A 27,669-nucleotide genomic window follows, 5' to 3' on the forward strand; every position below is an offset into this window, starting at 1 on the left:
CCATTAAAAGACAGAGATGGTCAGAATGGATCAAAGAAGACTCAACTGTATTTTATTTAGAAGAAACCCACTTTAAGGATAAGGACATCTGTAGATTAGAAGTGAATGACTGGAACAAGATATACCATGCTAATCAAAAGAAAGTGGGGTAACTATTTTATTTTCAGACAGCACTGATTTCAGAGCAAGGAATGTTCTGGGAGATAAAGAAGCATTCCATAATGATAAGGAGGTCCGTTCTCCAAGAAGACATGGTGGTCCTTGACGTGTATAGACGGAGGAACAGAGCGTCAAAGTACAACCTCCAACTTCAGTTCTCCCAGAAATCAACGTAGTGCTGTGACTTCGACCTGCTTTTTTTTTTTTTTTTTCATTGCTAAAATTCTCCAGAACCCAAATCGGGTGGAGGGCTTCTATTAGATACAACTCTTATGGGACACGTGTGCCTGGGGTTGGTTGGAAACCCCACACGGATTTTTTAATGTCACACCTTAGGAGTCTCCCTTGAGGGTGGAAATCCAAGGGCAGGGATGATGATGTGGTTGATTCTCAATCTCTCTTGAGTCCATGCTCAGCAGAGAGCCTGGCACAGGCTGGGCATTGAGGAAATGCTTGCTGATGAGGGAATTAAGATCCAGGGCAGGCCTCACGGGGATGGGAAGATAGGGAAACCTCTGTCAGAAACTAGAGTAGGTCCTTGTCCATTTCACCCTCTCCCTCCTCATTGGGAACTAGTGCAGAATCTCTTGAGGAGGAATGGACTACCCTATCTCCAGGCCGAATCCAGGGGCAAGGGCCTGGAGAGGGTGAACTTGGAGAGGGTGAACTTGGAGAGAGTGGCAGGGTTTGCAAGAAGAGACAAGTCCCTTGCTCCTTGAGGGAAACCTGCTGTGTCCAGACACCAGAGCTGGGACGTGGGGGGTGGCGCCTCAACCTCGGGAGCACAGGTGGGCACAGCTTCCGGTGCTGACTGCCCCCGGGGAATTGTGGAGGTGGGAAGCTGAGCCTGGAACAGCTTGAGATGTAGGTGGAGAAAGAGGGAGGTGGGACCAGCCAGCTCACTCCATTTGATGGCTCAAGGAGGTATGAGCATCCCACAGGCTAGAGGACCCCATGAAAGGGAAGTGGGCCTAAACCATCGTGAAAACACTTCCAGTGTAGTTAGCTCTCATGAGGTAGGTAGGCCTCTGGAGGCTGGAACTGAGGACTGTGTTGCCCCGTCATGAAACACGCTGGGCAGAAAGCCTGCGTTTCTTTGCGCCCCAGCCACATAGAGGGCCTCAGTGGCCAAGCTGGGTCAGCACAAATGAGATAGGGCCCTGTCATGTTCCTCCAGTTCCAGTGGAGGCAGCAGTAGGAGGGAAGGGGGGATGAAGGCGGGGTGCGTTAGACCTGAGCTGAGCCCAGGGAGATGCTTCGAGCTGGGCATGAGGCCGAAGCTTCCAGAAATCGAGGCACGATGGCTAAAATGGAATTCGTCAGCACAAGTGACAGGAAAGGTATGGGCTCTGCTTGGGGTCACTTCAGGGGCGACAACTGAGGAGCCATCAGAATGCATGTGAAGGCAGAGAAGCTTCCGGCTGAGTTCGCAGGGCCATGGCCTCCTGGCTGCAGGAGGGGCAATGGGGCCCCAGGAGGGAGGAGCCCTGTGGGAGCAGGGGCAGGGCCTCATGGGAACCTGCTCTGCAAAAGCGTTCCAGAAAAGACTCTGACATCCTTTCTCTCCCTGACACCAGCAGCCACCCAGAGAGCGCAGGAAGCTTGCTTGGGACAAGGAGCTCCCTCTCCAGCAGCCTCATTTATGCTCAGATATCCTATTAGAAAATTGTCCTAAATTCACTTGAACGGCCTCTCTAGTTCTGCCCCGGAGCCACACAGAACAAGCCCACTCTCTTTGGACATTGGAATGTGGGAACAAGGCCCCTTTGGGTCCTCCTTTCTCCCCAAGTACATGGCCCCCGGCCTTTCTGCTCCACCTCCTGAGGCAAAGCAGCAGTCTTGCAGAGCCTGTGCTGATTTCATTCTTTTTAACCTTTATTTTGAGTGTAAAGATGTGAGTGCCAACCATCCTCATCCCCCAACGGTGGCCCAAGGAACAGATAGGAATGTCCCATCTGCAGGCTTGGGACCAGCAAACAGTGTGGACTGTCTTCTCCCCTGTATCCATTCAGAGAGTCGCTGGGTCAGGTGCCCCTCTGTCCTGCAGGGCTGATGGGCTGGAGAGCTGAGCAGGGCCATGGGGCTCCCGCGGCATGTGCAAAAGTGAGGAAGTCCCCAGCTGGGGTGGGGCCCGTCCAGCCTGGGGGCAAGGGAGAGGGCGTAAGCCCGAGGCTGGGGGTCCAGTCCAGGCCGTCTTGGGGGTTTCCCAGGCTGGACAGCATGGGCAGGGGGCTCAAGCCACGGGTGAGCCCTGCCTGCTCCGTGTCACCCAAGTTTGTATGGGGGCCTCTTGGGCCCTTCATTCAGCCACGTCGATGGACAGCATGGCCTTGATTGCAGGGAATTTGTTGCAGGAGAAGTCAGCGAGCAGCTGCTTGGTGCCACTCCGGGTGGGCAGGATCTCAAAACGCACCCGGGACCGCTCCTTGGGGCGCAGGGTTGGCACGCTGAGTGAGGGAGGGCATGGGTTAGTGTTGGTGGGGACGTGCCCTGGCCCATGGATGAGGCGGGCCCTGTGTGGCCCTCCCATCCTGGGCTGGTGAGGGGTTTTCCTCTGGCTGCCTTCCTGGGACACAGACCCTGCAAACACTGGGGCCCTCAGCAAGGGAAGGAAGGGAGTCCCATGATCTCCCACATATGTTAAGCCCCAGGCACCAGCTCCAAGCCCTGGTGATCTCGACTTCCCAGGAGTTCCAGTCCAGCAAACCCCCAGACCAGAGGCAAATGAGCATATCCACAGGCAGGGTCCTCCCGGGGCTGTGGGGAGGCCCCCTTGGACCCTCTCCCACCATCCCACGCTGGCCCCTGAGGCCCAGGACTTACTCAATCCGGAGGCTACCCAGCAGCAGGCCGCTGCCCTCCACCATGAGCACACAGTCTTTCACCGGCTCGTCCAGGGGGTTGGAGAAGAGCATCTGGACGTTCACGGGCTTCCGCACTCGCGCCTGGTCCAGCACCTACAGGAGGGTGGTGACCACGTCAGGGCCTGGCTGCTCAGCTCACCTGCCGCCCGGTGAGAGCCCACCTGGCTGGCCGGGCGGGTTGGGGATGGGAATACATCTGTGCAGGGGGTTCCTGGGAACCCGTTCTCATCCCCATGCTTCGGATGGGACGCCTGGGCTCAGAGGGAGACTCGGCACATTGTAGCAGCTGAGAGCACTTCAGCTTCTCTGCTGGGTTCACGGTCATCCTGGGAAGGGCAAACCCACCTCCCAGGATAGTGGAGCTCCATATGGGCTGCTCAGTGGGCTGGGGACTATTTCATTCTGAACTTAGTACTTTCCTTGAGGCTCCTACTCATGGGTCCTGTGTCTCCCCTTTTAGCCTAGAAGCGCCCTCCCTGGGAGGCCAGAGCCTGCTCAGACATACCCGCCCCCACCAACCATGTCCTCAGAACCTCACGCTCTTCTCCACAGGACACGGCACTGGGCTTCCACCTCAACTCAGGCCCCTCTCCTCTGAGGACACACCAGTCTATGGATGTCCTTTGAAAGTTCTGGAGCCCAGAGCTTCCCTGTGTGCCGTGTGTGGTGTGGGCAGGGCTCCCGCATCCCACTGTCCTTGGTCAGAGGCCAGAGAAGCCTTGGTTTCCCATCGGAAAAGCCACCTGGACTATTGGTTTGCTGTTGAAGAGAAAGCTGTGTTTCTGCCAAGAAACAGCCATGACTGAGTGGAGACGTCATCTCTCTAGGCCTCAGCTCCCTCATCTGATAAAGAGGGCTAATCGTCCTTCCCCGCCTTGCACAGAGAGAACCAAATGAGATCATGCATGCAGAAAAGAACGTCTGGGAAAAAGAACATGAAATTGTGTGGCTGCGGGATTCCTTTTCTCCTTCTTACCATGTGACAGCAATAAAGCTTCAGTTCAGATAAACTCAACAACCGAGGCCTCTCTAGTTCCAGAGCCTTCTCTCTTCTTACCAGGCCCTGGGTTATCTGCCAATACTTGGCGCCTACCATGATCTCTACAGTAATTTTTCCCATGGAACTCACTTACGGCCGTGACGTGCTGTGCAACGGGACACATAATTTTACGCCATTGGAATACAACGTGACTACATCACCACTGCCATATTTTTCATGTTGATATTCAGTTTGAGATTTTCATGTATTTGTTTTTCTTTCATTATTGCTGCTTACCACCCTGGCCTGTTAACCCAAATCTGTTTATACTCCCAAAAGAGACTAAAAGAGGCACCAGAAATCTGTGTCTCAGCATCAGTGGTTCATGGGCCAAGGTGAGGGACATCACTCTTTGGAACAAGGTTCAGATTTCATGGTCTGATTCCACAATGGAACGTCCTTAATGTCTGTTGCCGATCAGTGCCTGATAAGATCATGGGATTTCACCAAAACTGTTATCTTTTCATAGAGATTACCCTCATGAGTTTAAAAATCTGTGCCTTGCTCCAAGTGAGCTAAGCATCGATTTTTTCATCAAGACAAGAATATGTTGATGCTCTGAAGGCTGAGGTAAAGATGAGGTTGTTTTAGGACGAAATACACACAAAGATGTCCAAAATAAGAATGATCAGATGCCCCCCCTTTTTTTAGAGGGCAGGAGAGGGGCAGAGGGTGAGAGAGAGAGAGATCATCTTAAGCAGGTTCCATACCCAGCGAGAAGCCCAGTCTCACAGTCCTGAGATTGTGACCTGAGTCAAAATCAAGAGTCAGATGCTTTCCCGACTAAACCACCCAGGCGCCCTCAGATGCCTTTTTAAAAGATTAAGTAAGAAAGTTCTCAGTGGCACCTTTTCAGCCTGTTTATATTCTAATCTCCTTTCTAAAGATATTCTTTAAAGACAGAGCTGACTTGATATGGAAATCTGAAAGATGCAGAGCCAAAGTGTTGAATAAAAGATAAAGCTATAAGAATGTTTGAGGATAAAGGAGAATAAGCAAGGGGAAACTACCTTCCTTTAAACATGGATCCTTTTAGCATGGAATCTTTTCCTAACTGAAGTGGCTGCTACCTGATGTCACCTCCCACCCTCAGCAGGGGCATCAGCCCTCAGCTGTTCATCGTGTCTGCTGGGACAAGGCACAGTCCTTGGAAATGTCTTGGGAAGCAGGAGAGGCTTCAGCACACAGAGGACAAGTGTGGACTGACAATGAAGTTTCTTGTGAGTGGGGCAAAGCGCCGACCTGGAGTGCTCGGCTCCAGTCCTGGTTATTTTACAAATTCTGATTAGTTTCCAACCTATTGTACCAGGGATGGCAGTGATGGGCCCAGAACAGGACAGCACCTCCCCTGGTGGAGTTGACAGTCTGCAGGAGACCGAGACCAAACAAGTACACAAATAAAGAAATGTCTGACTTCAACTAGAACAAAGTGAAAGGACAGAAAGCTCTCAAGGTTGTGTAACTAGGGACCACGCTTAATTTAGAGGGGCAGGGAGGGGGCACATAAGGGAAAGACTTCTCTGAGGGCAGGACACCTGCAAGGGAAGTATTTTATTATCCCCATAACAATGCTGGGGCGCCTGAGACACAGAGATCAAGGGTTACTCAGCGTGGCTGTTGATTCATGGTGGTGATTCAATGGCTGAACTCCTGCCCCTCTCTGCTTTCCCCCAAACTGCCTGTCCAGTCACTAGCTCCCCCTCTGAGGTGGGATACTGATCTGCATTTGGAAGGACGGTCCGCACCAACCAGAAGAAGGAAAAGAGCTCAGTCACAGACTGGCTGCATGGGAGTGCGTGCCTTTGGTCTCTGCCCTCTGAGGTCAGAAATCCCTGCAGCTAGGGTGCAGCTTAGGGAGGAGTAAGACCAAGGAGGCCACAATTACCTGGCTTCTCTAGAAATCTGGGCTTGCAATGCTGGTGGCATTGTGATGGGACAGAAAAGGCAAGCATTGTCTAGGCAGCTGGGGCAGATGGTAGAGACAAACAGATGTGGGTGGAACTGACCCATAAGCCTCTCTGTAACTTCACGGGAATATCCGACTCCTCTGCCCATCTGTCTGCCTGCCCTGCCCGCCAGCCCCTCACCCCTCAGATCCATGCTGTCTGCCTCTGGTATCCTCTGCCCTGGGCTGGGGGAGAAGGAAAGGGTGGATAAGTCCCAGGTAGGCTAGACAGGAAGGGATGGGCTTGGAGTCAGCCCAAGTACTGGCCTAGTGTTGAGAAGGGACAGAGCGGTCCTAGGTGTACCTGCAAGCCCCCTCCAGCAGCTCCCAAACCCAACCCACAGCTGGGCTCCTAGGAAGGACCTGGGAGCCAAGTCACAGCCAAAAACAAGCCTTAAAAGCAGAGGCAGAGGGCGCCTGGGTGGCTCAGTGGGTTAAGCTGCTGCCTTCGGCTCAGGTCATGATCTCAGGGTCCTGGGATCGAGGCCCGCATCGGGCTCTCTGCTCAGCAGGGAGCCTGCTTCCCTCTCTCTCTCTCTGCCTGCCTCTCTGCCTACTTGTGATCTCTGTCTGTCAAATAAATAAATAAAATCTTTTAAAAAAAAAAAAAAAAAAAAAAAAAAAAAAAAAAAAAAAAAAGCAGAGGCAGAGACATCCTCATCCTCGACCACTGGGAAGATGCTCTTGCTGACTGTGGACACACCCAGACACCTGGAAAGGGCCCTGGGCTGGGAGTCCCTGGCTCTGGCAGCAATGGCAGTTCCCCTCTCTTCTCTGGGCCTCAGTTCATTCATGTGTGAAGTGGCAGGGTATGGGAGCATGAAAGTAGGCTCCTAAGAGTCCATGATTCTGTAACTCTGGCATCTTGAATGTGGAGAGTTGCAAGCGAGGGGCGCCCCATTCTGATACACTCCACCAACATGGTCCGGGGCTGGGCTGTGGGATCCCCCTGGGAAGGACCCTCCCCTTGTGACTCTTTGTCATTCCTGAGCCTGGCAGAGCCTAGAACACGGCAGGTGCTCAGAGCTGAGTGGGTGAGGGAGCTGAGGAGTCCCTCCAGCTGCTTCTCAGAGGGTGCCCCCAGTGCCTTGGGACCAGAACCAAAGAAGCCCATGAGCAAATGTACCTATTTATCACAAGGAACAAGGATGCCGGTCTGAGCAGGAGCTCTGGCCCATCTGTGTGGCAGAGGCAGGACCCGAGCTAGGCCAAGTTCCCTAGCTTCCTTGTGGCTCAGGGGTGCCGGCAGGACTGGGCTGGCTGGGTGGGTACCCCTTCACCCGCTTTTACCTCCAGGGTCAGGCTGGGGTTGTCCAGGATGATGTCCCTTTCTACCAACACCTCAGCCTCGTCAGGCACCTGGCACACAGCTGTGGTCCGGATCATGTTATCTGCCTTCAGGTACTTCTCATACTGAGCATATGTAATCTTCACAGGGTGCTGTATTTCTAGAAGGAGATGCCAAGGAGGCAGAGTGAGAGGGAGGGGGGTTGATTTCTGAAAACTTCAGAGCTGATGCCAAGCCAAGGTGGTGGGGAGCTGGCCAGGAAGGTCTGCAGTCCTGGGCTTGATTGAGCCCTTCCTGCCTGGCTCTGTGGGAAACATGCCCCCGTTCTGGGCACCCGGCAGAGCAGAGGCTGGGGAGGCACCGGGCCTCTGACTGGCTGGGCAGCTTCCCAGGAGAATGGGCTGATAGGGACTGAAGCTTCCTCCCATTCTGGAAAATGTCAGAGGGCAGGACATGCTACCCGATTGCCTAATGATGACAACAAATAATAACTAGGAAGGGAAGCCAGGGATTGGCTCTGGACGTGCTCAGGATCCTCCCAGGTCGACTAATCTCCTGGGATTCTGTTGTGACAGCATCCTGAGCCACCTCCCCACCGCTGGTCGCTCCTGCTTCCCAGTCACCCCCACGCACGCGGCAGGTGTGCGTCAGAACCATGCCCCCCACCCCCTCGCCAACACCACGCTCCCCCTTTTCCCTGTCACTTCAGAAATTTTCCGTGGCTCCTTGCTGCCTCAGAAATAAGGTTCGGAGTCCTCAGTCTGGCCCTGCATCACTGAAACCTTACTCACCTCTCCCTTGAAAGAGTCCTCGGTGTTTCCCGTCAGTCCTCTGAGAGCACAGGCCTATGGTCACCTGCGCGCTTGGACACGCACGGTTCCCTCGAGTGGAAATGCCTTCCCCTGGCTTCTGTCCTTTTGCCTGGCTCCTCCTAAGCCTCAGGGCCCCTCTCCCTCCTCTGTGGTCCAGGTCACTCCCATCCCTCTCTCTCAGTGGTCACGCTGGGTGACCTGGGGTGCCCTGGTACTAAGAGGTTCATATACTGAAGAGGAAGCTATCTCTGCTGCTGGCACCAGAGGAATTAGCCTAGCCTGTCCTGAATGGGCAGATGAACGCAGAGAACGAATTTTTTAAAAAACGTTTTAACCATTTTCCTCTTGTGAACTAGTTTTGGCCTGCAAAAATAGCTCTTCCCTTGGGCTCTGACAGTAGCTGGGAGCCTGGCGCTTGCTTCTGGTGTGGGGCAGATTTCTGCTAAAATTCCGCCAGCAGCCAGGTTTGCTAGGGATGCTGCCTTCTGGCAGGTGTAAAGCATCTCCGTTTCCCTACAGACAGAGCTCTTTCAAAATGGGCTGTATGATTAATCGGTTTTTATTTATGTGAAGCAAATAGCCACCCCACCCTTATTAATCTGCTTTGTAAGGCTCAACTTTTCATAACAGCTTGGAGGATTTTGCCAATGTGAGCACACCTGCCCGCAAATTCTCCCAGAGCACCAGCCCTTTGCTGCTCCGCCTTGCTCTCTTCCCAGCCGCCGCCAGTCTCCGTTCCTCCCACATTCTCAGGCATCCCTGCCCTCGGGAATCGGGAGACTCCCCACCTGGCAGCTATGCGGGGAAGAACACTGGACGAGGGTTTAAGACCCTGCTGTATGTTGCAACCCTCCCGGGGTCAAACCTGAAAAGTAATGCATTGTGGGGTGGGGGTGGCAGGTGGCAGGGGTGGCAGAAATAGACTGTAGAAGGTGGGGGGTGGGCCTGGATTTTGCAGTAGGAATCCCAGGACCGAGACCCCCGTATTGCCCCTTACTCTCCAACCCCAGAAGGCCATCAGCGACCCTGGGTGCGTGGTGTCCCCCCAAAGCCACAGGACGAGTTACCTTCTTTGGGATCCAGGGATATTGTGACGGAGTCCTTCCACACCTCGTGCACCAGCGTGCCGTTGTAGACGATGGTCCAGGCCGTCATGTTCACGGTCACTGTCTTCATGTCGCTTGTCAGGTTTTTGAGCAACAGGGCCAGGTTGACCTCTTTGCCCACCTCCAAAATGCCAATTACCTTGAACTTCCCTGAGATGCTGGGCTCCCTTTCCTCTCGTGCCAAGGGTCTCGCAGAGGTGGCACCAAAGGATGCATGGGGTTTGAGTTTCCCCAAGGCCTTTTCAAACACTTGTCTCTCCTGGCTGGAACCTGCACGATGGGGAAAGAGGGAAGCATCTCAGGGAAGGGGTAGAAGCCTGTTGGCTCTGAGAGGATTCTATCCAAGCAAGTCTCCCCGCTCTCCGGGTCTCTCCATTTCATCCTCCTTAACGTGAGGTTCACTGACCAGGTGGTCTGTGTGCTTTGCTGGTCAGCTCTGCGTTTCCAAACCAGTGTAGGGAACGCCTTTATCCGAACCTGCACAAAATAACCGTACGGTCTGATATTTGGCTCAGGCTAACTAGATTGGTTTCTCTTCCCTTTTCTTCATTTCCCGTATTTCTTTATATTTGGAGAAAAGGTCCCTTGTGAGAACAAACAGCTCCTTTAGACCCAAGTAACAAAAATGAGTCTGAAAAAGGGTAGAATGAGTTCTTAAGCAAAAAAGCAAAAAAAAAAAAAGTTATGATTTAGAATTGGCTTCATCCAAAGAATTTGTTTCCAAACCACGTTCCCATGTTATTCTGCTTTGTTTCTAAAGATGCTTCTGAGGTCAAAGAGGGGCACTTCTGCCCTTGTGAAAACAAAACAAAACAATACAAAAAACAATTCCCCATGGCTGGTTTGGTTCCGAGTTACGACTGGTTTAAGTTGTTGAGAGACTTCAGGTTTTAAAAACACAAAGGACGGATTTTCTGACTCTGACTCCGATTGTGAGCGCTGTGTAATATGATGGTATAAACGGCCCCCAGAGCGTGGCCACGGTGTACCCTCAAAGTCAACTGTGGTGGCCTTTTCCCTAAGTTCCATGTAACAAGTGGCCAAGACCTCAGAGGGCAACTCATCCAAGCCCATCACATTAGAAGTAAGGTCCTAAGGATGAGAAGCGACTGGTTCAAGCAACTGGTCTAATCTTGGGGTTAGAGAGGCAGAGAGGGGGCAGTCCCCAGGTGACTACACCCATAGTCTAAGACCCCCCCACCCCCAACATCCTGCTGAAAAGGAGGCAGGCAGCCAGATTACCCGAGCTGATAGCTCCTGGTGGGTTGGGTTCTTTCTGGTGCCTTCCCATCCTGCAGTCGAGTTGTAAGTCCACACCCAGGGCTGATGTATGTGCAGGGAGCTGAGCCTTCTGTGCCCAGGAGACCTCAAAGCAGGCGTGTTTGCACAACGAGGTTCAGAGCCCAGATACCTATATAGGTCACCTGATGGGCTTACTCAAGACTAAGCTTCCTGTTACTGTTTTCTCCTTTGGTGTTGCCATTGCACAAATGCTTAGCAACCCGTTTTATGAGCTTTTCCTCCCTGGGGCCCTTGCAGACAAGCTGGCATCATTAGGTAAGGAGAACGGGGCAACAACTGGCAGTGTGACCAGCTCTGCTGTCACGCAGAGAGAGGCTGGGCCATTGCCAAGATTCCTGCTGGGACTCACCCCCAACCTGACCATGGCCTGGTCTCTCTCTGCAGCTTTGGAGGTTTGGCTGGGACAGACATAGCCCTTCAATAGGCACAATCAAGGTATGGCAGTAAGGGAAGGAACCCCAAAGGACGTACATCCAAGTAAGCAGTGCACTTCAAAAGGACCTCAGAGGGTCATTATTCCAGTGATGCTGTAGATGTCCAAGTTGATAAGCATCACCTCTGTACACCAGCTCATTTAAATCCTACTGAAGATGGGCACTGCTATTTTCATTTTATGGGTGAAGAAACAAGGGATCCGAGATCCGAAGACTCCTGCTTGGGGTCTCCTGGTGATCAATGTGGGACTGGAGTTGACCTCCAGCCCCTGATTATTTGTTCCCTGGCCCCTACACTTGTTTCTCCATTGTGACAGTGTTGAAAATACTTCTACGTATGTGAGCTCAGGGTGGGGGGCAGGGGGGAGCAGAGGCCTCATCTGCCATGTCCCTTGTTACCTCCCTGGAGCTGGCATGGAGTGGGCACTTGGGTAAGTCTCAGTGCGTGAGAGAAGGGCTGTCTGACCCTAGCCATGGAATGGCCTGCAGAGGCAGACTGAGGACCACACCAAGGCCATCAAAGTCGTGACCTTAGGCCTGTGCCTCTAAGTGTCCACAGGTAACACCACCCGGAGGGGTCATCCACTTGGACCTGGAGTCAGACCCCATTTCCTAGCTCTCCACCTTCTCTCTTTGGTGAACTGGGACTGATACCACTAGCCAGCAGCAGTGAGAGTTTGGGGGTTCACTTTAGGGTGTGCTCTGGGTGCCTTTAGGAGAGCACTTTGCTTGACCCCTCAGAACCTATAATCTATGAGATCAACCAAAGAGTCTCTTTCCAAACACACCAGAAAGAGAGAGACGGGACCTGTTACAGAGAGACTGGCTGGCTAGAGCCAGTGTTCATCTACTCTTGGCTGTTTCTACAGATGAACGTCACTTAGAGAGTCCCCAGCGAGACAGGCTGCTGACTCTGAGGGCAACTTCCAAACTAAGGTAGCTAATGGGATTTGCAGAGAGGCAACTTTGTAGAAACGAGACTTCCTGGTGACTCATACGGGTGTTTCAGGCTTCTTGGGGGGCCTCTGATGCATACGCAGCAGAGACCCACATTTTCAGGGTCTGTCCTCTTCTTTGCTCAGATAGTGTTTCCTGCCTGTGTTTCTTGGAGGCTTGGAGAGCAGACTGCTTGAGAGATTTCTCCTAGAGCCCTGGGCAGCCTGGGGGTGAGGGTGGGGATTCTCCCTGTAATGTCCAATCACAGGGCTGTCACCCCAGTTGTGGGAAAGGGACACAGCTGGAGAAGAGCTGGGCTGACAGCTGCTGGGCCCCATGGCAGAATTCTACCATCTGCTGTGACAGGTCTGTCCCCACTGGAAATAGTCCGCAGAGCTGCGAGTTGGGTGCCAGGGAGCCCTCCTACCATTCAGGCAGAATGCTCTGAGAACACAGGAGGAGTACGAGGGATTTTCCCTTCTCCACCCTGAAAGCTGTGTCCCCACCGTCGAGCCCCGGCCGCACGGCCCCACCAGAGCCCTTCCTACCTTCCGGATACTTGTACTTCTCGGTGATGTCCATGCGAGAGTTGCTGCCCACCGCCTTGGTGCTGATGTACCTGCCAATGCTGTGGGTGTCCGAGGCATTCTGCTTCTGGGTGCTGTTGTAGGCATCGTAGATCCAGGTGATGCGGTCGGCGTTCACCTCCGCAAAGACAAAGGGCATGTCGAAGTCCAGGTTCACATCACCCTCTCGGACAGCAACAACGGAAGCTGGGCCGCACTGGAACACCCCTGGTGGTGAGGAGCAGAGACCACATGCAAGCCAAAGCCAGGGGCTGCAGCCCCCTCCGGGACCTGTCCCTCCAAGCGACACCACCCGGCCCTGTCCTGCCCTCCGCTGGCGTGTGGTGGATGCTGACCTGTTGCCCTTGGGCTGTCTCCTTCCTACCGCTTGTGCTCATGGCTGCCTCTTTTCTACCCCTGCAAATCATCCTTCCCAACTCCTGGAAGAATTTCTTACACCCAACCCATAGGAATTTTGCTCCTCTGAGCTCCCAGCCCTGCCTATCACCTTCCTCTTCCAGCATTGGGCACAGGCAAGGTCAGATAGATGGACAGAAATGTAGATAGATATGTAGATGTAGAAATAGAGACTAGAGAGTGTCATTCACCGAGTGCCCAGCTGAATAAAGCAAGGTGTGGCAGAATAGAAAGAAGAGGATTATTCTATTCGTGTTTACAAGACAAAGAGACAAAAAAGACACGAATCGGGTGCCTGAGTGGCTCAGTTGGTTAAACGTTTGACTCCTGATTTTGGCTCAGGTCATGATCTCGGGGTCCTGAGATCGAGCCTCATGTCAGATTCCGTGCTGGGTGTGAAGCCTACTTAAGATTCTCCCTCTCTCCTGTTACCTCTCTCTAAAAATAAAACAAAACCTCTTCAAAAACAAACAAAAAACCCCCCACATACAGGTACTTTTATATGTCTGGAAGAGTGACTTTCAACTTTTTTTTATTTTTTATTTTTTAAAACCATGATCTCTAGGTCACAGGACATAGATGGTCCTGAGACAAAAGTTTTACAGGACAAGACTTGTTCTTACTATGTCCAATGCATTCGGATAGTTTTTTTCTTTTCCTAATAGTTTTTTTCTTTTTCTCTCCCCCTACCTTTCTATGCCATTCTGCTTCATTTCTTTCTTTTGTTTCTAAAAGATTTATTTATTTATTTATTTTAAAGATTTTATTTATTTATTTGAGAGAGAGAGACAGAAATAGCAGGAGAGAGCAGGGGTTGGGAGGAGAAGGAGAGGCAGGCTTCCAGACGCAGGGCTCGATTCCAGGACTCTGGGGTCAGGACCTGAGCTGAAGGCAGACATTCAACTGACTGAGCCACCCAAGTAAGTGTCCCTAAAAGACTTAGTTTTAAGTAATTTCCACACCGAGTGTGGGGCTCAAAGTCACAACCCGAGATCAAGAGTCACATGCTCCACCCACTGAGCCAGCCAGGGGCCCCTACTTTACTTCATTTCTGAAAATGATTATCACAACCCACTAACTATGGATCGTGGTCAAAAGTGTGAAATACAGAGGCCTGGAAAATATCTGGAAGGTTACCTCCCACTCCAAATCCAGTAATGCTTATTGCTTTTGGTAGAGGGGCTGGGTTAGGGGAGGGAGGTATAACTTAGTTTTTATTGTGAATCCTTTTAGAATGGTTTGAAATTTTTCTAACCATGGGCACATGTTACTTTTATAATCAATTGTTTTAAAAAGTAGGCCCCACACCCAGGGTGGAGCCCAACATGGGGCTTGAACTCACGGCCCTGAAATCAAGACCTGAGCTGAAATCAAAAGTGGGACACTTCACTAACTGAGCCGCCCAGGTGACCCATGATTTTTTTTTTTTTTTAATATGAGAAAAACAATTCAAAATGAAGGTAGCAAATAAGAGTTGCCCTGGAGGCCACAAGAGGGTGAAGAAAGATTCCTGGAGGGTCTGGGGCCCAAGCTTGGAAGCAAGTGGCCAGAAGTGGGAGCAGAAGCCCTGGGCCCAGGGACAGGGATGGGACCAGACTGTAGGAAGGAGAATTTGGTTTGGTAGAGGAACGCTGTGGAGGGGATGGAGGTGCTGGGGGTCGTGATCATGGAGACCTCCAGCCGAGCTGGGGAATTTGGGCTAAATCCCTGGGGCAACAGGGGCCAGATGGTTTCTGTGCTGGGAGACATAGGTTACTAGAGGCTGTGTGGGGAAATCACTGTTGGCAGAACGTGGGTTCTTTCCCTTGCTGCCTGGCACGTGCCAGGGCCTCCACAGCATTGACAACAGTCGTGTGGGCGCGGGGAAGCCACTCATTTAAATAGCAGCCTGAGCCAGGCAAAATTAGGATGGGAAGTCTTCTCTGAAAAATATTTTTGGTTTAATTCCATGGTGCCTTCCAGGGATGGAGAGCCCTCAGAGGCTTTCTGCTTCTGTCTACCCCTGTAAAGAATCGAGAGGCCAGGACAGAGAGTGAAACCCAGAGAAAGGGGTGATGACCAGTAGGGCCGGAAGAGGGTTACCTTGGCTCCTCTCCTGGGGGGTAGCATCCAGAACCTGCCATCCGTTGTACGATGGGCCCAGGTCAGTTCGCACAAACCAGCCTTCATTCCAGACGTGGAAATTCCTGCAGAGGGAAACACAGACTGCAGGGTTTGCCCAGGGCCACGCAGCCGGAGGTGACAAAATACCATATCTCTGGCGGGACAGCCCAGTGCCTCCTCCTCATTGAGTGAGTCTTCTCTGCCCTGGCTATTGGACTAAACTCTGCCCAGCACTGCCTCTCACAAGCCCTCACAGCACTATGAAACAGGTGCCATTTTTTTCCTGCTGATCTCATAAAAGGAGAAACCAAGGCTCAGAGAAGTTAAGCAGCTTACGACAGCAGAGTCAAAGTTTGGACTCAGGTATGCCTAACCCCCAAACCTGGGTCCTAGACCACGATTTTCTACTGCCCTTCTGAGGAGCAGAATGGTTCTAGGTGAGAGCCAATAACCAAGTGGGCAACCCTACGGTGCTTTCTCGTGTGGGCCCTGCTGGAGTACACGTCTGTGTCTCCTGTTGGCTGAGAATGGATGGGGTTGCGGGGAGAGGGACAGCTCTGGCTAAGAGCCACATGCTGCTGGGCTGAGGTCTGGATCGAAGAATGATATACGCCAGTCCTAAAAATGCTCTTCATCAAAGACATCCCCTCATCTCCCAATCTCTATGTCTTGGTCACGACTCTAGAGATAGCAAATTAGCTGGTCTTAATCACTCCATCCCGTAGTTCCGCCCTCTCCCGTCTGGTCCTTCTCTCCACACCCAATGCAACTGCATTTGTTTGCTTCTGGGAGCTTTGATCCAACCAGAAGCTGTAAATCTGACATGAATGCAAGTTCCATCCAACTTGAAAATGGATTTTTTAATACACAGGAGGTGGAGAAGATAGTTTAGTGCAGAGTACCAACTCAGAAGCCATGAAGAAAATGACAGATAAATGTGGCGAGGTAAAAATATTAAACTTGCCTATACCAACCAGCCAAACAAACTGTAGTTCTGTTTCCTGCATGGCAGAGTGGGCTCATAACAGATGGTCCCTTCTGCTGGTAACAGTAAACTCCAAAACAAAACAAAACACAAAAGAACAAGACAACTACTTGAGAATGAACAAAACAGAAGGATTTTGGAAAGGAGTCAAAACTTGAAGGAAGGAGTCAGCGTGGGGTAAATTGCAACTTTGGGTGACTTGGCCTTAAGGACAGGCCACAGCTGGGGTGAAGGGCAAGGCAGTAAAAATTGTTACAGACAACCCACATTTTTCTGACCTGAGGAGCCAATAAATAGTCTGAGTCCACCTGGGCCACTAGAGTGTGAGGGGGAAGCTCTGGAAAGGAAGGGGTCAGAGAAAAAAGATCCCAGGTTAGTTGATAAACCCTGCCCAAGCCTCTGAGCAGCTCTGACCCATGCATGTATGCAGACAAGCAGTCTGGCTGACGATTGAAGAATTGAGCTGAGATTTGAGTCTTTGCTGCCACAAGTGCCACGGCGCTTGCCGTCTGGGTCCACCCCCAGGCAGGCTGCTGAAATAAACTGACAGAATCCCGACTTAGCCAATGCCCAGGATACAGACCCAGATGACTCAGCACATGAAGAACCAGAAAAACGGCATCCATCCTTCAAGGGAATAGACAATCAACAGAGTAACCTTAAAATAGTACGGATACCAGAATGACTGGACACGGACTTGAAAGCAGCTATTATAATGAAGTTCCATGAAATAAAGGAAAACAGGTCAACAACAAGTGAAAAGAGAGGGACTCTTAGCAGAGCAAGAGAAAAGATGAAAAAAGAACCAAATACAAACTTACAACTGGAGAAAAAGACCCACCTTAAATGAAATAATTCGGTGACTGGGCTTAGAATCAAGAGCACAGAGGAAAAGATCTGTCAGCTTGAAGACAGACCAGTAGAAATTGCCCAAACTGAAGAAGAAAGAGAAAAAAGATTGAAAAAAAAATCAATAAAATGAGGGAGATATATAACGTATGTATAGACAGAGATTTACTGTAATTAATATTATAAAGTACTTACAAATCAACAAGAAAAACACACAAAAGAACAAGTGAAATACACCAATAAAGGATGATGGGCAGGCACTTTTTTATAAGAAATACAAGTGATCACTGAACACAGGAAACTAGTTTTAATCTCACTACAGTGAAAAGAAAATTAAAGTGACAAAGAGGTACCATGACCCTCATAAGATGACAATGATGAAAACCCAGGATGACACACAGGATTCTGTAATACTCATTTCTAGCTGTGGGAGAGCAAGCACAGTCAGAGCCCACTGGTGGAACTTGAAATTGGTGTGATATTTATGGAGGGCCGTTTGGCAATAGGTATGATAAACCTTTAAAAATCTACGTGCCCACTTAGCTGGTAATTCCACTCTAGGAATTTCTCCTATAAAAGAATCCCCATGAGAATACACAGGTATACAGGGAAGATGTTCACTGTAGCATTGTTTGTAAGAGCAAACACAGTGGAGGAAAAATCCATCATTAAGGAAATTCTCTGCAGACTGTGGCGCAGTCATGCGATCGTGTATTCTAGAGCTGTCTAAAAGAATGCCTAAAACCAATCCAGCACTTTCATGAAAGATGGCTACAGTGTATCAAGTAAGAAATGGCGCAGGGTCCATGATTTCAACCACCAAATGATACCATCTCTCTAAATTTTTATCTATTGACATAGAAAGATATAAGAAATCATACAATGAGGGGGTGCCTCAGTGGCTCAGTCGGTTAAGCCACTGCCTTCGGCTCAGGTCATGACCCTGGAGTTCTGGGATCGAGCCCCATATCAGGCTTCCCCTGCTCTGCAGGGACCGTGCTTCTCCTTCTCCCTCTACCTCTCCCCCTGCTTGTGCTCTCTGTCTCTCTGTTAAATAAATAAATAAAATCTTTTAAAAAAATAATAAAACAGACTTGTTTAACTTGAGCCTATTTGGGTAACTCAACACACATACATCTAATGTGTGTGACTATAAGTGGAATGAAATGTCCAGGAGGATCTGTCTCAAAATGTTATTCATATTTTTCTCTGGATAGTTATATTATTAATGACTCTTCTAATTTATTTATTTATTGTTATTATTATTTTTAAAGATTTTTTTGAGAAAGCGAGAGCACACAAGTGAGTGAGCGGGGAGAGAAGCAGGAGACTCTTCAACACAGACTCTGTGTTGAACATGGAGCCCGCTGTGGGTCTTGATCCCATGACCCCACGATCAAGACCTGAGCTGAAACCCAGAGTTGGGCGCTTAACTGACTGTGCCACCCAGGCACCCCAACTTTTTATTATTTTGTAACCAGGAAAAGTATATTTTCATTTTGCAGGTTTGGAGGAGACTTCCTGGGGGGCCAGACTATGTACATGGGGGAGTGGTATGCTCTGCACCTATTGGAGGAGTTGGAAGTGCCCCGTAAGTATTTACAGGGTGCAAAAGGAGCCTGCTAGTTCTTCAGGGAACAAGGGGAGATATAAAAACTCAGCTCCAAAACAAGGCAGAAGGAGATAAGAGCCTAAGGGGTGAACAGATGATTAAGAATAATACCAACCAACAATATGCATGGAGAAAAAGAATACTCTTATTTACTACTGCAGTGAAACAAAGGTCACACAATCTTTCTGGAAGGAAACAAGAAGAGATGTCATAAACCTTTAAAGCGGTCATTCCCTTCAATGAGGGACAAACCATTTCTAGCAATCTTTCTTACAGGACTAATCACAGAAGTGTTCAAGGTTTACACAGAAGAATGCCAAGTCCTGTGTTATATATAACAGGGTAAAAAGAAGGGACATAAGTAACCTGGGGAATGGTAATAAGAACAGTAGGAAAATAAATAATGGTTCAACCATACAAGAGAATACAGTGCACTTAAAATCTTATTTTTGATGATTATTTAATGACAGAGGGAAATATGCTCAAAAATACAGTGTTTCATTGGGCGCCTGGGTGGCTCAGTGGGTTAAGCCGCTGCCTTCGGCTCAGGTCATGATCTCAGGGTCCTGGGATTGAGTCCCGCATCGGGCTCTCTGCTCAGCAGGGAGCCTGCTTCCCTTCCTCTCTCTCTGCCTGCCTCTCTGCCTACTTGTGATCTCGCTCTGTCAAATAAGTAAATAAAATCTTTTAAAAAAAATACAGCGTTTCATCAAAAACACGTGATTTAAAACTGCAAAGTTGGTTTCCAGGTGTGGGGAAAAGCAGGATGCACCTATTATATGTTCTGTTTTGTACTCATGCCTTGTAAAACGTATAATCCCGATTCCATAAAAGACAGCAACTGATGGAAGAAAGAGTTGCTGGAAAATGATCAAATATTAAAAGTATGTGAACAATAGGATTCCAGATGACTTTTACTGCTTTATCCTGAAATTTTCTATAATTGTGCAGTGGGGGAAGGTCATGATAAAAATGATCGCTAGCGGGGGTGCCTAGGTGGCTCAGTCGGTTAAGCATTGCACTCTTGATTTGGGCTCAGATTTTGGGGTGGTGAGATGGAGCCCGGCTTTGGGCTCTGTGCTGGACATGGACCCTGCTTAAGATTCTTCTCCCTCATCCTCTGCCCCTCCCCACAACCGCCACTGGTGTGTGCTCTCTCTCTTAAAAACTATCCCTAGGAAGACCCTCAAAATGTCTTTTTTTTTTTTTTTTTTTTGAATGGGCTTTCATAGTCAGTAAGAATTCACCCAGAAGAAAGCATGGAGTGTGTGAGACAGTGATCAGGAGACAAGACAGGGATGAGAAAGCAGTTTTGTGTTCATCTGCTTCCTGTCAGAGAACCCTAGGGGAAGGGTGGGTTGGTAAAAAAAAAACTGGTGAGTAGCTGTGTTTTACTACTTATCTGCAAGGCAAGAATTTAAGAAGGCACAGATAACAGATACATCCTGGTCCCTCCCTCATTAGGAAGCCAGCACTTTACTCATGGTTATGTGGGATGCAGGTACCCTTCTTCTTCTTCTTTTTTTAAAAAAGATTTTTATTTATTTATTTATTTGACAGAGATCATAAGTAGGCATAGAGGCAGGCAGAGAGAGGAAGGGAAGCAGGCTCCCCACTGAGCAGAGAGCCTGATGCAGGGCTCAATCCCCATAACCTGAGCCGAAGGCAGAGACTTTAACCCACTGAGCCACCCAGGCAACCCATGCGTGTATCTTTCAAATGTCCAAGGGCACCACCGTGGAAATTCTGTTTCTGATCGTATGTTTCTGATTGTGTGCTGTGCTCTCTCCCACCTCCCAACCTTGGGTTCTGTTTCCGTCTTGAGGGGTTTCAGGAGGAGGAGTTCAAGGAAAGGAAACACTGTAGGTATCAGAACTATCTGAGACATTTACTAAAAGATGTGGATTCCCCTATCTCCCTCCATCTAAGTCAATTCTGATGTAATTTTGGAAGGTTATAAGCCACTGCTCTAGAGACAGCATCGGAATTATGCTTACCTTTGAATTCATGGGGTCAGGAGACCCTGTCTAGAAAGGGACCTCCAAACTCCTACCTCTTCCATTGGCAGCCTTCCAGATGCAGCCCAGATATTACCTCCTCCCAAAAGTCCTCTCCTGGTGTGCTGGGAGAATGCCAGCCATCTGTCCGTGCTATCTCTGAATCTTGCACATCACTTGGTTATTTCACTTTTTCCACTCCATAATCGTCTGTCTTGGGCAGCTGTAAGCTCCTCTAGCCCAGTTCCTCCATCTCCTCCCTCTTGGTGCCCAGGGCCCAGGGTGGGGTCTAGCATACGGTATATACTTAATCATGTTTTCTGCAGCCTGAGCCCTCTTGGAGCTGGTTTCCTTGTTGCAGGTCTGAGCGAGGTACACCAGGGCGTCTAAGTAGTAGTGGAGGCTGGTTGCCATGGAGAGATTGTATCAGGAGCCTGGAGCTCAGGCTGAGGCTTGGTTGCCAACAGCTCTTCCCTAGAACTAGCCAACCCCACCTCCCTAGGACGGGGTAGGGCGATCTCCACGTGCCTGCCACCTCAGAGCTATAGAATGTCTACAAGTAGAGTCAGCTCTATGACTCTAGAAATCAGGGAATTGAGTCAAATGAATTAAGAAAATAAGCCAGAAATGTCAAGGTAAAGATAGCTTTGGTCCTACTGTTTCACATCATTTGCTTCCTGCTCAGTGACTGATCAGGGCCTCAGAATTCTCCTCTACAGTGGCTCAGAAGGGACCGTGGAGAAGAAGCATCCCAGACTGAGGTTCCCACCCCCACCCCAAAGCAGCCTGCTTCTCAAGAAGCGAACACTCCAGAGGCTTGTACCACTTGAGCCAAACCACCAGCATGAGCAGAATGGTTAAGAAGAAAATGCACCCCAGTGAATTCAGTGAATGTGATTGAAAGAAAGAAGATCTAGAAGAAATTGCTGAGGTCCCCTGTTCTAACCTTTCATTTTACAGATGGGAAATAGAGGCACGGAAAAGTTAAGGAACTTACATAAAGTCAGACGCTTATTAGAGAGCCTAAACGTCTCTCTTATTTCTCTCCAGGGCTTCGTTTTCTCATTCATGAAATCATCAGGTACCCCCAATACCCCCACCACCAAGTCCTAAGATCGTCTGGTTTGGGAGAGTCTTGTTGGCAGGACTCCATGTTCTACTCCTAGCTTGGACACAAATTCACAGTTTGACTTTGGGTACGTCATTTCTCCTCACTGAGCATGTGAGGTAGTGTTTAGTTTTACAAGGAAGTGCCATCTGCTGCCGAGGTGTGAACCAAAGAGCCTAGCTTCTCCATCTGCACGGGCTGGATGGCACCCAGCCTCACCACAGCTCTGGTTGGTGTCCAGCCAACCAGGAAAATCTCAAGGTAAGCAATGTTCGGTTGCTCAAGGTAACATTAATCAGGAATAATAACTACGTTCTCCGGCATCTCTCCGGTGCTTTATAGTTTACAAAGCTGCCTGGGTTCAAATCCCAGCTCCACTATTTGTTGGCTGTGTGCCCTTGGGTGAGTGACTCTGTGCCTCAGTTTCCTCAACTGTAAAATGGGGGTGATGATAATAGTGCCTATGTCATCATTTCTGGAGAGTAAGTGCCTGGTACATAGCAATTGCTCAGCAAACTATTTGCTGCTGCTGTTATTATCAAGAACTTTCAGAGGCTTAACCTCACTTGATCCCTACTTTCTATGACTTTAGGCATCTCTGGGCAAGGTTTTAAAAGCTTCCAACATGTGCAACACAGAAAGATTCAGATTGAAGTGTTTCTGTCCAAACCTGAACTGTCCTTACAATAATAGATTGGGAAAGTCATTCCAGGCAGAGAATGGCTTGTGTTTTATCTCCCTCTGGGTGGGATCTATGCAGAAGGGACTGTATAGGTCCCTTGGGGAGGGTAGCTCCCATACAAAGAGGAGGGTGAGGATCCAAAAGAAAAAAAAAAAAATGCCAGTAAGAGACTTAAGTGAACCTAGTGCTGGGCCAACCCTTGTATTTCACTAATGGAGAAACCTGGAACCTGGAACCAGAAAGATGAGGTGACTTACACAAGCCCTAGAGCAAGATAGTAGTGGGGCCAGAACCAGGACTCAGGACTCCTCATTCCATCCAGTGCTGGTTCTCCAGCTGCAGCTGGAAAGTAGCAGGTTGGGGAGGGACCACTGGTTGTCACTGCTTTCACCAGGAAGGCTGGTGGAGGATGAGCAGGTAAGAAAGGAGGAGACCCCCAGCAAAAATCAGAGCTCTGGGGGCTCCTGGTGGCTCAGATGGTTAAGCGTCTGCCTTCAGTTCTGGTCATGATCTCCAAGTCCTGGGACTGAGCCCCCCTGTCAGGGCCCCAGCTCCTCGGGGAGTCTGCTTCACCCTCTCCCTCTGCCTCTCTCCCTGCTTGTATGCTCTCTCTCTCTCTCTTAAATGAATAAATAAAATCTAAAAAAAAAAAAAAGATAGTGGAAACACCGTGGAATGTCTCCACGGGCCCATACTTGTCCCAAGATAATTATATTTGGAACGAAATATAAAGCTAATGTGGGGTGGTAGTGTAAACCAGTAACCAAGACCTTTGGGTCCTAATTCCAAATTCAGCTTAAAAGCCCCATATTTCTGCTCCCAGGAAGCATTCCTTTGTGACTCCTTCGCTGAGCTCCCATGGGGCTTACTGTCTGATGCATCTCCCTGGTCACTTGCTAAACAGCCTCTTCTAACAGCTTCCCCATCCCCTGTCTTCCAACAGCACCGGCATGCTTTTGGTAGAGGACTGACTCTCCAACTTTCTGGTCTCTCTGCGGATCGTAGCACAAAGGATAATCCCAGAAGGGTTACACCCAAAGGGACCTCCCTTCCCGAATGATGTTGGACCAATCATCTCCTCTTGCGAAGGAAACCGAGGCCAGGAATGGCATTGCCCCAGTGGTGAAAACAGATTGCAGTGGGATACGGGACACAACAACAAATGAAAAAACTAGGGAGGAGAAAAAAAAATACTCATTCATGAATAGCTGGGAAACAATATCTTGCTAACGCAGCAATATCATTTAGACAGTAAATTGTATATGTGCAGATCAGGAAAGAACATCCTGAAATAAGCCTGGAAATAAGATGGCATCTGCGATCAGGTTATGTAGCCCCATACGCATGTGAGTGATTGTGTGTGTATGGGATGGGGGAGGGGATATCCTTGGAAATGGATTAAAAACAATAGATCATTGACATAGGCAAGAATTTCTCTGCATATATGGCACATAGTTATCTGTGTGTACATGCGGATACAGACATAATCATTTTCAGTTACCACTTGGTAATGACTTGGCATATAGTATGATCTCAAATAGATGTAATGAATTTATTTTACGTATGTATACTACTATATGAAGTTATAGATATGTGTCTCTCAGTTTTATACAACCAATTTTCAGTTGCCACCCATTAGACGTTACATATATATGGGTATAAAGATACAAGGGCACGTGCCATATTTATGGTTAGAAATATAGATGTTTGGGGCGCCTGGGTGGCTCAGTGGGTTAATGCCTCTGCCTTTGGCTCAGGTCATGATCCCTGGGTCCTGGGATCGAGCCCCACATCAGGCTCTCTGCTCAGCAGGGAGCCTGCTTCCCTTCCTCTCTCTCTGCCTGCCTCTCTGCCTACTTGTGATCTCTGTCTGTCAAATAAATAAATAAAGTCTTAAAAAAAAAAAGAAATACAGATGTTCAATTACATATCCGTATATATGTGTATACATGTATATATGTTCAATATGTTCAATTATGTTCAGAGCTTCTTATTTTCAGTTGAAATCCAGAATAAACAGGCTTCTTACTCTATCAAATCAAGGTGCATAGAAACTACACATGCATAAGAGAAAACGCACTGCTTTCCTTTAAGCAAGTCTTTAAGTCATAGGGGTTGCTGGAAATAAGATCAATTGACTTTTGGTACTGGCAAATCAAGAGTTTCAAAAGCTTCTAAAGTAGCTTAGGGTCTAGTGGACTCTCTAAACTCAGGCCAGTTGCACCGAGCCCATGAACCACTATTTTTCATGGGTATTGGACCCTTCATCTGAAAGCAAGACAGGGGACCCCAGACTTCACAGGGCCCTAGGGAGTGTTGTTTTGGATCTTAGGGGAGGGCTCATCAGCACTGCCAACATTCCCACTGGAAAGCTTGCGCTCATGTGTTACTTGCCTCCCAGCTCCTGTGTGAGCCGGGTGGCAGGACCTGGGGGAGGCGTAGGGGTAAGAAGCCGCTCAGGTTCAATGTTCAGAACAGGTCAGCTACTCACCACACGCTGTCACTGCCTTTCTCTATGGGCCTCCCATAGGGGTCATAGTACACGTCCACACTGAGGTTTCGGTCTGTGTCATGGGCTGAGTTGAAGTTGGTGACCACTCGGGAGGGAATCCCAAAACACCTCAGCACTGCAAGTCAAGGAGGGGTATGAGGACCCGGGCTGCAGCGGAAATGGCACCTTGGCCACGCCCCCCCTTCCTCCGCATGGTTGCCCACCCACCCCGAGTACCTGTGTTGAGGGTCCCAGCAAAGACCCAGCACTGGCCGTATCGGACGGGTCTGAAGCCCGATTTTTTCCACCCCTTGAGGATCTCCACACTGCCATTCCAGTTCCGTGGGTCCAGACCCCCCGTGTAGTTGCCACTCCAATTCCCGGAGATCACGCCGTTGTCATCATTGCCGTTGACCTGGGCAGGGGGAGCCCCAGATGCGTCAGTGGTGAGTTCAGGGGACAAGGCAGGGAGATGAGGAAGGAAGCCAGGGAGATGTCAAGTGGATTTTCTGTGTCTTCCTGGGTGATTTGGGGATGATCACTGTGACAAAGATCCTCTTAGGGTCTGGAACACTTCATTAGTTTAGAAGTGTTTTGTTTAACGGGCTGTGACGATTGCCCCTAACCCATCTGTCAATCCTGTGAGCAGGCTGACGGGATAACCTGAGGCTCCACGGCTTGTTCAGCGGCTAGGCAGGGTCCAGACGCCAGCCCGCCCATGGTTTCTTGCCAGGACTCATGGGGGTGGGGGTCGCTGATGTCTGACTTGGAAGCCCATGTTTTAAAACTCAATTTGGGGGTACTGGTCTCCTCTAAAAAGGTGCTTTAGAACTTCAGCGGCTAACTTCTTGGAATGCATAAAGATGGAATGTTGCTTTTCATTCATTCATTCTCTCCCTTTCTCCCTCACTCATTCATTCAACGGAAGGCCTGATTCCTGTATAAGCAGCACGGGCAGGATGCAGTGTGAACAGAGCCCCGGGTTAGGAATCAGGAGACCTGAGTGGCATTGTCTTTTAGAGACACATATTGTAATACTTACAGGTGAAATGATACCGTGCCTGGGATTTACCACCTACTCTGTAAAGGAGTGGGTCAGACCTGAAACCACACTGGCCTTGAGGAGGGGACCACCAAAGCTGGTGGTGGGTAGCAGGGGTTTGTTTTACCATTTCCTCTATTTGTGTGAAGGTCTGAGCTTTGCCACGATAAAAAGTGAAAAGGGAAAGAAAGGAGAAACCAGGTTCTAAGCCCAACTCTGCTGCTCGTCAGCTGGGTGACGGTGGGCAGGTCAGTTCACCTCTCTGGGCCTTTGCTCTTCATGTTCCTTCCCATACAGGGAAAGTTAGAAACAAATGAGCTTCCAGGAGCCGAGCGTTCAGAGTTTAGGAAACTTGGACCAGCATTGATCCCAACCCTCCAGTGAGAGGCCTTGAGCCCCATTCCCTGCCTATGTTTGGCTCCCCAGGTGGCAAGGCCAATGAGAACAGAGTCTGGACACAGAAGGATCCTTGGCCAGCGCAGGCCAGGCCAGCCTTCCCCAGCCCCTCTGCGACAGGAGTGCGCTCCTCCCCCCACTTCCAGCAAGGCCTGGGCTCTAATCGCAGGATCAGGCAAGACAGGCCTTCTCCGAGATGGAAGATTATGTAGCCCATCCCATCTCCTGAGTCACAGGTGCTCCAGCCACCAAAGTGGTAATGGGCAGGGTCATCTCTGGCTGACAGCTGAGCCTTTCAAAGCCTGGTACAGGCCATAATTAGCTCAAGGCCCAACCTGAGCAGGAGGCCTAGAGAGCGGGGCAGGGAGGTGTCGCTGAGGAACTTGGCACTGAGATAACATGGTTTGTCCGCAGGGTCAGAGTGAGTCAGCAGCTGCTGGAGCCGGCTGGCCTCCCCCACCCTCTCCCAGGCCCACGAGGCTCAGCCTCCCTTAACCTCAGCTTCAGCTCCCTCCCACCCTTCCCAGGTCACTCCGTTTTCAAGGGTCAGCCCAGGCCCCACGTCCCTGGTTCCCTTGCCCGTTGCATCCGTGTGGTTCCACATGCCCTGGGGCTCCCCTTACTCCTTTCCTGCCAGCCCGGTGTCCGCCTCCGCTCTCACAGGAAGCCCCCTGCTTATTCAGCAGCTGGAAGATTGCTCTGATGTCTAGCAACCTAACTAGTTCGTGAACTCAGATAACGCTCCCACTTGAAAGGGAAAGAGACGGAGAAAGGCCTAGGCCACTAACGACAACAAAAAAAAAGTTAAGACACATCCGGGCCATGAATTTCAGAGGTTTAAACTTCAAGAACCCTTCGACTTTTGGCATTTCCATTTATAACATTTGAGCAGACGGAGACCACGTTTGGACCCTTCTGAGGGAGGCCTTGTCAACACACTGAGTAGCAAGAGAGACTCTTCCCGGCCCCAGCGTGTGTGTGTGTGTGTGTGTGTTTGGGGAGAGGGCAGGTCTCATGTGGAAGGACTGAGCCCCGGGCAGGCAGTTAGAGGACTTGTTCTGGTTTGGCTCAGAGGCTGTGGTTACAGCTGACCAGTCCCTTTATCTGCTTGGGTTTCCCCATCCAGGTGTTGAGTGCGGCTGCCCCAGCTGAAACCTGAGCCAAGTTGCTGTCCAGGGGAGGGATCAAAGCAAGGGAGGCTAATACCTGGGGCTCACTTGGGAGCTTACCCTCTTCCCCAGGAGGTCCAGCGATAGAGCAAAGTTTCAGCTTTGTGTCCTCCTAGCCTGGTGGACCCCAGAAGGGCAAGTTCCCTTTATGTCTGAGAAAGGCCTCAAGAGAGAGAGAGGGCAGGACCTTGGAGCTGGGCAGACCCATGTGTCTGAGGCAAGTCCTTTAATTTAGAGGAGCCTCGTGCTCTGTGTGTGCAAAGTGGGATGGTCATGGCCACCAACTCTATTTTCTGAGGCTTCAATGAAAGGACATGACATACCTAATCCAATGCTGAGTCCGATCTATAGCGACAACTGGTTGTTA

General features: G+C 49.9%; 1 protein-coding gene across 2 annotated transcripts in view; it reads right to left on the bottom strand.

Moving 5' to 3' along the window:
- Positions 1–1,512: 1,512 nt before the first annotated feature.
- Positions 1,513–27,669, bottom strand: part of TGM3 (transglutaminase 3) — a 108,462-nt gene continuing 82,305 nt past the window's right edge. For both annotated transcript variants that reach the window (XM_082745455.1, XM_082745456.1), the window contains 8 exons: positions 24,933–25,110; positions 24,696–24,831; positions 14,951–15,054; positions 12,434–12,679; positions 9,175–9,483; positions 7,298–7,455; positions 2,983–3,116; positions 1,513–2,606 (listed from right to left, as the gene is read on the bottom strand). In XM_082745455.1, the coding sequence (XP_082601581.1) occupies positions 2,459–2,606; positions 2,983–3,116; positions 7,298–7,455; positions 9,175–9,483; positions 12,434–12,679; positions 14,951–15,054; positions 24,696–24,831; positions 24,933–25,110 (1,413 nt within the window). In that variant the 3' untranslated portion in view covers positions 1,513–2,458. The remainder of the gene's footprint in view (positions 2,607–2,982; positions 3,117–7,297; positions 7,456–9,174; positions 9,484–12,433; positions 12,680–14,950; positions 15,055–24,695; positions 24,832–24,932; positions 25,111–27,669) is intronic.

This window comes from Mustela nivalis, assembly GCF_964662115.1.
Source record: "Mustela nivalis genome assembly, chromosome: 8".
NCBI classification, from domain to species: domain Eukaryota; kingdom Metazoa; phylum Chordata; class Mammalia; order Carnivora; family Mustelidae; genus Mustela; species Mustela nivalis.